At 34.5% G+C, this 10,814-nt stretch overlaps 1 protein-coding gene across 2 annotated transcripts in view; it reads right to left on the reverse strand.

Moving 5' to 3' along the window:
- The window catches only part of LOC107656570 (tumor suppressor candidate 3), a 99,663-nt gene that overhangs the window by 11,466 nt on the left and 77,383 nt on the right, over positions 1-10,814 (reverse strand). For both annotated transcript variants that reach the window (XM_016444467.1, XM_016444471.1), the window contains 2 exons: positions 2,638-2,701; positions 1,097-1,171 (listed from right to left, as the gene is read on the reverse strand). In XM_016444467.1, the coding sequence (XP_016299953.1) occupies positions 1,097-1,171; positions 2,638-2,701 (139 nt within the window). The remainder of the gene's footprint in view (positions 1-1,096; positions 1,172-2,637; positions 2,702-10,814) is intronic.

Consider the following 10,814-nt stretch of genomic DNA (forward strand, 5'->3'; position numbering starts at 1 on the left):
TAATATTTCTCTGCTTTATATATATATATATATATATATATATTTTTTTATTTTTTTTATTTTTTTTTTATTTATTATTTTTTTTTAATTATTATTATTATTTTGTTTTTTGTGTGTGTGTGTGCAGCCTTTTTTTCAAGATTCTTTGACAAATATGAAATTTATTTGAAATATAAATGTTTTGTAATATTATAAATGCCTTTACTGTCACCTTTGAGGTATTTAATTTGTAAAAGTAAAAATAAAAGTTTTATTTTTATTATTTAATCTTTATTAAATAACTTTCAACCGGTAGTGTAAAAATGCTTGAAAAGTCGAATAAACATTAATTACATCTGGGAAATTACAAGTAGATTACACTAGTCTCTAAGGCTACGTTTACACGACAACAATGTAGTCAAAAACGGAAAAGTTTTTCCCTTACGTTTTTAAAAAGTTTCACGTATACACAACGTTTTCAAAACAATTCGCGTTTACACATATCCGCAAAAACGGCCAAAAACGCTGTATTACGTATGCCAGGCCAGTAGTTAGCACTGTCACCTTGTTAGTAAACAGTACCTGTAGAGAAGTGATGATTATATGTGGTATATGATGCGTCTTCCGCTGTTGGTTGTAATATTGGTGAAGTAAATCCACACTTTGCTGAAGAAGCGTTAGCAAACTCTTGAGCAGCAACAACAGTACCATGTACTCCGCCATTGTTGTGTAAAATCGTCATGTACTGCGCATGTCTACATACTTAACACGTACTAGGCACGCGCATGATGTGACCGTTTTCAAAGATTCACGTTTTGGGTGTTTACACGGAAATGATACCTATGGCGTTTTCAAAAACTTGCACTTTAAAACCCGTTTTCCAAAATATGCGTCTTCAGTCCCCAAAACGCTGTTGTCGTGTAAACGAACAGGCAAAACGCATAAAAAGTTTCCCGTATTTGGCTGAAAATATTCCGGTTCCTAGATATGGTTATGGTGCCTCCTTCAATGAGATATACTTTTATTCTGAGCTTCATTACTAAAGGTTAAGATTTTTGTAAAAACCCTAACATGAGTAATAATATGAGAGAAAGAAATACAAATATAACAAACTTACTCCTTCGTTTGCCCACTTCTCCCTTAGAGGTGGCAGCTTCATTCAGAAGGACCATTCCCATGGTGATGGCTGCATCTAAGAAGGAAGTCAAAGAAAGAACTGGCAGCTTGGATGTGGCTGGTTTGCAGAATAAACACCTAGGACCTGATATAATGCTTACAGAGTACCTGAAAAATTACTGATCGGTCTGGCAAAACAGCTTTAGCACAACTGGAAATTTCAATTACTCTGAACACAATGGAAACAAGACCCTCTTCAACTCTGAGCACACTTCACTCAGCTGGGAGGTCTCCTCTAGCCTGGGGGAAAGCTAGGTGTCGACGAGAGGAAGACAGACAAACATGAGGTGTTCTGCCAGCAGCCAGAAGCTCCCCTCTCCTCCAGCAGCCGAGCCAGACGGTAGCAGAGGGTCTCTGTCTGTCTGCTCACTCTGTACCCATCAGGCACAGTCAACAAACCCACATAATTACAGGGGAAGTTCACACAGAGAGCGACACTCGGGAGGACATACCCAACACGGCCAGGCGAGCAAGTGTACATAGAGCGTTTGAGAGTTTCTGAGGATAAACATAGAAATGTGTAAGAAGATTTCAGACAGCAGCACCTTGATGGATTTCGATAACCACTGACGAATAGACATGGCAAAAACATCTACTATCTGACTTTTTGACATAATATTTTTAGTTGACAAAATGTATATATTCTAAACAAATGTAAAAGTTTCAGTAAAATTTTGTAATGTTTTTAAAAGAAGTCTCTTATGCTTAACCAAGGCTGCATTCATTTGATAAAAAAAACAGTAATATTGTAAAACACTATTACAATTTAACTGTTTTATATTTTAATATATTTTAAAATGTAATTTATTCTTTAAATAATAATAATTAATAATAATTACTATGACTACTACTATTTGGAAACAGTAGCACATATTTTTTTCAGGATTTTTTATAAACAGAAAAGAACAGCATTTATCTGAAACAGCATTTGTAACAAATGTCTTTACTGACTGTCATTTTTTATTAATTTAATGCATCCTCGTGGAACAATTTCTTTCTTTCTTTCTCGTTCTTTCTTTCTTTCTAAATAAATAAATAAATAAATCTTACTGAACTCAAATTTTGAACAGTAGGTGTATAATTAACAATACAACAATATATTTCTGTGTTCATATGTTTTTGTCAGTACTACATGCAAATAAAAATAATTATTTTCCCATTTAATTTCATTCTTATTCAAGAAATAAAACATTTGTCAACTAAAATGTTCATCAGTAAATTTGTTGACAAGATTAGCATTGTTTTCCAACTTTTTTCCAGTCATATTTAATTAAAGAGAAAACAAACAAGTAAATAAAATTTAGCTGCACTGAAAAGGCTGGGGAAATGTACAAAAATTTACAGTGGCACATCCTACATTTTGAAACGTTACCAGAACAAAAACAGATCTGTATGAAGTTAGTGGGTTATTACGGTTCACTTCATTAACAGAACAAAGTGACAGGTCCATTGTGCAGAAAGAGGTTTTATGTGAAAGGATACTCAACAGAAGAATAATGTGAGATTCAGCCACAAACTGTGCTTGACTGCTGCCGTGGATATAACTCTGAAAAAGACAGAAAGAAAATAAGATGACAAACAAGCAGACAATAGACCTTTCAAGTTCTGCTTTCACACAGCTGTATCACTTTATCACTACTATATTATGGGTCTATGATAAGCAGTGCTTTATTGTATTTATCATACTGCAAATGCATGAACTCATCCCACACACACCACCACTGACTTTGTATTTCAAAGCAAATAAATAAATAAAATCATGATTCTTAGAAGGGAAAAGGTCAGTTAGAAAAGCCAAAAGACAAGGAAAAAATCCATAAGGTCAAAGCAGATGCATGGAAAGATGAAGGGATAATCTAGATAAAATCAAAAGAAAACCTGAGAATAAGTGACAAGAGCTTCAATGGGTCAATGAAAAGAGCACTGAAGCACTCTAACACATCAAGTCATAATGGCATCACTTGCTCTCTGGAGAGAAAACACTCTAGATATAGCATAAACAAGACCCTCATTCATCTGTGCTAGATGAATGTGCAGGAACAGTGCAGAGTTGATGCAGCTTCAATGAAAATCTGAAGTTTGCAGGCTTGAAAGCTTTCTAAAACTTCTCAGACTTCACATTTTGATAGATGAAATCTGCCAGTGAATTGCTTTAAAGAAAATCCCCAAAAACTGGGTGAACTAATTATTTCATCATCAATATCATCATCCTAGAGTCATTCCAAACTCTGGAATTTTCTTCTTTTTCTGCAAAACACAAAAGGAGAAATTTTGCAGAATGTCCATGCTGCTCTTTTCCATCAACATTAAATAAAGTATTATACAACATAAAAGAAGCCCTGTGAAGCATTGCAATTATTCTAAAGTCATGCAATAGATTTGTTTGAAAAACAAACAGAAACTTAAGTCTAAATACATCTTTTTTTGTGTTCGATGGGAAAGAAAAATCTGTTTGAAATATCTTGAGCGTAAAACGTTCTGTTAACTGAAAAAAAAAAATATAAAAAAATCAGCCAGTGCACCATTTTAACGTATAAAAGCTTCAAAACTTTAGAAACACAACGTATTCACTATTTCTACTGAGGTTACATATTTAAATAGAGGGTATAAAGCGATAATGTATTAGACTAACTTATAGTCTGAAAAACTAATTTCAAGGTGAGATGAACACATTCGTAAAGAACAATGTACACTATCTTATAGTTCAGGGGATTATTTATTTATTTATTTAGTCATAAAATTCAATAGGGACCACCTAGATACTGAAATCTGTCTCTGAATTTCATTATTTTGAATGAAGCCTGAGGACATTCATGTATGCTTTGATCAAATATGATAGATATGATAGATTTGAGTAGAAATCACTACTGAAGACAAAATATTGAACGCTTTTTATGTTCAGTGTGACACTAAATAAAAAAGTCAATAGTCAACTTGAACGCAGCAATAAAGTATTGAAGAACTAAACACTGCCATCAGCAGCTGTTGTCACTTGCAGCATTTCTTGTAGAGACAGAAAAAGAGAAAGATATGGGGGATTGTGGAAAGGAGGGAGCCATTAAGAAGAAGATATGAGCAAACAGGCCAGTGCATTTATCACTGTCATGTCACCTGTCGCCTCTGGGTTAACGCATCTGCTAACATTTAAACACAGCCATACTGCTGCATATTTTCATATGAAAGAAACCGCAATTTAGAAGCACTTTCAGCACTAACACAGAGAGACACAGCTGTATTATTCTACTGAAGTATCTGACATTGGGCATTTGCAATTTAAAAACAGTAATTTGCTACTTTTCAAAAAAAAAAAACACCCGCAAGTATTTTTACTTATTCATTCATTATTCACTCATTTTTTAATTTATAATTATTATTTTATTTGCATTTTTTTATTTAAATTTTATTTATTTATTTGATAAGGCAGTAAGAGGCCATGTCTAGAATATTAAGACTGTATAACACTTTAATTTATAATGATTTCATAATTTTATATATTTATATTTTATGTATTTAATATATTTCAAATATTTTGAAATTTTAATTGAACAATCAATTTATAGCCTTACAGGAATAGATCTGAATAGTAATGACAATTTACTGAAAATGAACTCACCCTCCGGCCACCCATCAGAACAGATTTGGAGAAATGTTACATCACTTGCTCTCCAGTCGATCCTCTGCAGTGAATGGGTGCCGTCAGAATGAGAGTCCAACCAACTGATAAAACATCACAATAATCCACTAGTAATCCACATGACTCCAGTCCATCAATTAACATCTTTTGGAGTGAAATGACGTGTGTTTGTAACAAACAAATTCATCATTAAGATGTTTTTAACTACTGTACAAACCTCTGTCCATCCTTTATCCATTATATTGTTTTCTCTAGTGAAAACGTTTTGTCATGTATGAATCAGGAAAAAAAAGTATGCACAGATCAAGCACTGCTTGCAAGCAAAAACAGTCCAAAATAGTTCTGAACAAATACGGTGGATATTAATGTGCGAGGACAACAGATGATGGACCTTTTCACTGGAGGAAATTTTTTATTATGGACATATTTTGGCCAGAAGCAAAGTTAAACTGCCTTGATGACAGATTTGTTTCTTACAAATATTATGCTTTTAAGTTCACAAGACGTTAATTGATGGACTGGAGTCTTGCGGATTACTTGTGGATTATAGTGATGTTTTTATCAGCTGTTTGGACACTCATTCTGACGGCACCCATTCACTGCAGAGGATCCATTGATGATCATGTGATGTAATGCTAAATTTCTCCAAATCTGTTCCGAGGAACAAACAAACTACATCTTGGTTGGTCTGAGGCTGAGTGCATTTTCAGAATATTTTGGGTGTACTTGAATATTACATTTGTATGTTCATTTAATACCTGCTAACAATAAAACAATGGCTTATTTAAATCACACACAAATTTATAGAGTGAACAAAAGAGGTTTACATACAGAAAATCAGAGAAATGAATGAAGAGGTGTAATAAACGAAGCGAGAGAATCAGTAGTTGTGAGGACAAGTGTTGGTGTCATTGCGATGGGGCAGATATCCTCATCAGACTGTTCATTTATTCTGAGTTGACTTCTGCTCTGGGCTTTGAGGCAATGCTCTGAAGAGCAGATCCATTGTACCAATAGTGCACTGGGGTTACAGATGTCTACTTTACAGTCAGACTGACGTCACCATCCAATGAACCATCAAACATCATATTTAGTGCTTTGTGTAGGAGCATACATGACTGAATATGATCATTACAGCCGCCTACATGCATTTATATTCAAAAGACATTATTTTTGACTCATGCTAAAATTCAACTCCTACACTTTAAAAAGCGAAATGTCTGTTAAATGAACGCCCTGGCCGTGGAGGTTGTTTTAAACCCTGCCAATGTGAACAATTCTCTACAATTAGATGATTGCACTCGGTTTTGAATTTGAGCGAAATAAACAAAACAAGCTAAAAAATACCAGACTTATCACTAGAAGACAGAGGCATTTGTATATTTTCTCTTAGAAATAAAATAAAAAAAATTTAAATGAATTAATATTGAGTAATTTTAAGATAACTAGGAATGATTTTATTCAATGGTAAAATCAGTGCGATCACAAAATGTTAATTTTTCATTAATAACTTCACTAAACATGAGGTCAGGACACATTAGCCTATGAACACAATGTTGGTGGTGTGAAGCAAATGAGAAGCAATTAAAGATGTGCTGAGAATATCAAATGTAATGGAATATAAAGGAGGAACCACCCAAAAAACTTTCTTGGCTTCACACACTTGCATTTGTGATTTACGGGGACTCTCCATAGGCGTAATGGTTTTTATACTGTACAAAATGTATTTTCTATCGCCCTACACTAACCCTACACCTAAACCTACCCTTTACAGAAAACTACTGGCAATTTTTGAATTTCATAAAACACCGTTTTGTATGTTTTTTAAGCCTTACCCAACATACAGTATATAAAGGAATATGTGAAGATTTCTATAGTGAGTCATTAGGTTTAGCCTTGAAATTCAAAGACAGAAACTCAATAATTCTGCACTTCAATAATAGAATAATGGTATACTGGATTCTCAATAACGCCATTAATTTCCTCCAGAGAACAACAGACTGTAGTGCCATCAGGAGAATGAATCAGCAGTCGTACTTTTGTGTTTAAAGGCATGAAGAAGTGCCAGCACCTCATTCTGCTTTATCTTTCTATGCTCAGTTCTTGAGAAGAGTGTTTCCCAGAATACTCATGTGTGACTAGTTTGTAAAAAAGACTACTAGAGTTGATTATAATAATAGTTTTAGTGTTTTGAATTACTCTTATTTATTATTATTATTAATACAGACTGAGCAGTTAACATGAACAACTACTGTATGTGATCCAGAGACCCCCCCCAAATAAAGGCTAAGTCTTTGACACTTGGTATAAGGAACTGACATTTAAGACAAATTAGCTAATTTGAAACTCAAATTAGATATTAACTGCTGGATTCAGATGATTGCGTCAGAACTTTAGAAGCAGATCAGCCCTATTTACGAAAGAACGATACTTCAATTGATTTTGTGAACTGTATCAATTGATTCGCTGCAAATACCTGGTTCATGAACTGGTCCTGGCAATTTTGCTCATCCACTCTAATGAACACGACAAGAAGAAATAGGTCAGATGTCCAGATTTTCAGTCAATATTTACTTACATTTTAGGCTATTCCTTAAAGATTGGGAAAATAACAGAGTTAATATGAATCATTATGCTTCTGAGGTTCAATAAGGACACAAAAGTCTCCAGTCATTGTGCATTCATGGAAAACAACCAGTACCATTTATTTTTTGAAGATTCCTTTTGTCTTCCACAGAATAATAATAATAATAAAAAAGTAATACTGGTTTGGAACGAAATGCTGTTAAATCATGACAGAATTTTCATTTCTGGGTCAACTATCTCTTTAATGTCAGTTAAAGTTTCTACAATTTGCCATGTCCCACATAAAATCCACCTGTAAGATGTCAAAATGTGCATAACTAGAGCTCAGAATTAAAATTCTACAGTTTCAGACTCCCTGCGGTACATATGGAGAAGCAGAGGAGCTTGATCAAGAACTCCAGATAATTCCGCATGTGGAATGTTCAAATCAGGATGGATTTGTGCCAAACTCCTCAAGACAACCCGCTGCATGAGTCTTCCTGTGCATAGTGGTTCAATATTGTCCCAGCAATCACTTTGATTTGCATGGAGTTTCATCCGAGCCCACTTTGAAGTTATCTTATTGAAAAGCTCTTTAGCTCAAATAATATGGATGCCTTTTTAGCACGCTCATCCCAGTATGAAAGAACAAATTCTCATAATCAGTGACATAATAACGTTTCCCTACGACTCAAGCAACTGTTCCCAATAAACAACATTACATATTTCATCACCATGGTTGTTTTTTTTTGCCCTTTTCTTTTTTATTCCCTTCATTTTCCACTCGAATGGCTTATTTTAATGCCGCTTTCAATCTGTGAAACAATGCAAAGCTCTTAGTCAAAAAGCCAGAGGAACATGCATAGCACATTAGGGCAATGACATAAATTCGAATTGCAAATTGCAGTTGTGCTCGATAGTCGCAAAGAAAAATACCGTAGTACTCTCTGCGGCCCTTCCAATTGATCTGATGAATTGAGCATTATGTGTTCCCTTTTCTTAGATAGGAAAATAGCTGCGGCTAAGTGTGAGTAGAGAGGAATAAGTTCAGTGCTCAGCACTATAATTGGACAATGAGAATATGTGTGATTATTCAATTAGGAAAACAAATCTTGCTACAAAGACCATGAACTTATCCATGCAAGCCTGTTTTTTTTATATGATCGAGAATGTTACAATAACCTCATGGAGGCTAAAGAGGAATATCACATGGGGACGATTTGGACACATTCTGGATATATTTATACATAATAGTGTATAAATGAGATTTGGAGAATGATGTTGGAGACAATCATGGATGACTGGATGCTGAAAATACCAGATTTTAATATGTCTTTGGGGTGTTGAACTGCCCTTCATAACAGATATTACATGAAGCCGTTATGGATGTCTTTGTCTGAGCTTTGATGAGAAATCCATTTCTTTCCCTCCTGAGTAAAAATGTATGAGATTCCTGTTTTCAGCCCTTGCACAGTAACAATGCACACTGTGGATTTTGGAGAAAGCCTTGCTGTTTAAATTTTTACATTTCACACTTAATTGCCATAGCGGACTAAATTAGCAACCCAAATTCTCCCACTGATGGATAATGTGTGATTTTTAACCGCAGGAGATACATTTTCTGTTCCAGGGACGTACAGTTGCCTAATAGTTTTGATGTAGTAACCTTTGCAAATCATTTGTTCCTGTTTGTTCCCCCTCACTGTTTTAAGGCTTCACTATTAAAGGTCAAAAGAATGAGTCAGTGATGGAGATAAATGAAAAGTCAACAAAGCAGAAAAAGAGGAAGAGAGAGGGGGGGAGAGAGAGAGATCATATAATAGGTTAAAATAAAGTGGTTTGGGTTTAGAGAACAAGTGGGATATTAATTATACATGTCTGCTTAAGTAGGAAGTTCAGCAAAATTTACAAAGAACCCATTACTTTTCAGTCTATTTTTAATGATGCCAATGAGCATTTGCAAAACACAAAAGAACACTTTCATGAGAGAGCAAACACAAAAAAAAACCTTATGAAGGTATTACAAAATACATGGTTAAAAAAAAGAAAGAAAGTGAGAGATTACTAAAATAACTATCACCAGGCCAGGGCCCTTTAACTTTTTTTTTTCAGTGGCCAGATTATTATAATGAAAACTCAAGGGGAAGAAACTCTTTCAGAGATTAAACTTTTTCGTTACTAGATCTTAGCACTTTTGCTGTGAGAAAGATAACTTTAAAAACGAAACAAAACAAAAAACACTTAATACCATGTGTCTGTTTACATAAACAATTTAGGGTTACAGCTTTCAAATTAGGAAAATTTTGAAATAACAAAGGTCTGAAAAGACAATAACCTTGAAAATACCAATCCACATGAGAGAAAATGCTTATATAGAAATAATAATAGATAACATACACACTACTGTTCAAATGTTTGGGGTCAATATGATTAAACTGATCAAAAGTGACAAGACATTTATAATGTCACAAAATATTTAATAAATGCCATTCTTTTGAACCTCTATTTATAAAAATCCCAAAAAAAGATCACATTTTGAAAAAGAAAAAAAAAGAAAAAAAAAAGCAGCACTGCTTTCAGTGTTTATAAAGCAAACTCTTTTCAGCATTGATAATAATAATAAATGTAATGTAATATTATTGTTTTTACTGTATTTTGATCAAATAAATGCAATTTTGGTGAGCATAAGGCGATTCTTTCAAAATGTCAAAGACCTTAAATAATACAGAACTGCCACTTCACACTTAAAGGGTTAGTTCACCCAAAAATGAAAATTAGGCTGTTTTACTCACCACCGAGGCATCCTAGGTGTATATGACTTTCTTCTTTCAGACGAATCCAGTCAGAGTTATATAAAAAATTGTCCTGGCTATTCCAAGCTCTATCATTGCAGTCAGCGGGTGTTGCAGTGCTTCAGTCCAAAAGAAGTGAAATAAAAAGCACCCATCGATAAAAAAAGTGGCTCCGGTGGGTGAACAAAGGCCTCCTGTAGCGAATCGATACATTTTTGTAAGAAAAATAACCATATTTAAAACGTAATAATCACTTTAATCTAGCTTGCGCTCACTGTTGTAAACGGAAGCAGTTCCGGGCGGATGACGTATGAGGTCGGCTTTGCGCATACGCCGCTCAGAAGTGACAAACGCGGAAGCACAGGGGAGAGATCAAAACAAAACAACGGTCATGAATTAGAAGTACAAAACGAGGATTTGTAAAGAATAAAGAAATTGTAAAGAGGATTTCGATATAAGCCAAGAGGAGACTGGTTTTCCTTTGCTGAAGTAAGGAAACTTTGCTTCCTCTGCTCCTGTAAACAAACTCGTGAGACTAGCATATCTCAGAGGCGCGCGACGCATACGTCCTACGTCATCCGCCGGAATGTTTCCGCGTACAACAGTCAGAGGAAGTGAGAGAGAAGTGTTTATTACGTTTGAAATATGGACATTTTTCTTACAACAAC

The sequence above is a fragment of the Sinocyclocheilus anshuiensis genome, unplaced genomic scaffold (genome assembly GCF_001515605.1).
Source record: "Sinocyclocheilus anshuiensis isolate Anshui unplaced genomic scaffold, SAMN03320099.WGS_v1.1 scaffold85, whole genome shotgun sequence".
NCBI lineage: Eukaryota > Metazoa > Chordata > Actinopteri > Cypriniformes > Cyprinidae > Sinocyclocheilus > Sinocyclocheilus anshuiensis.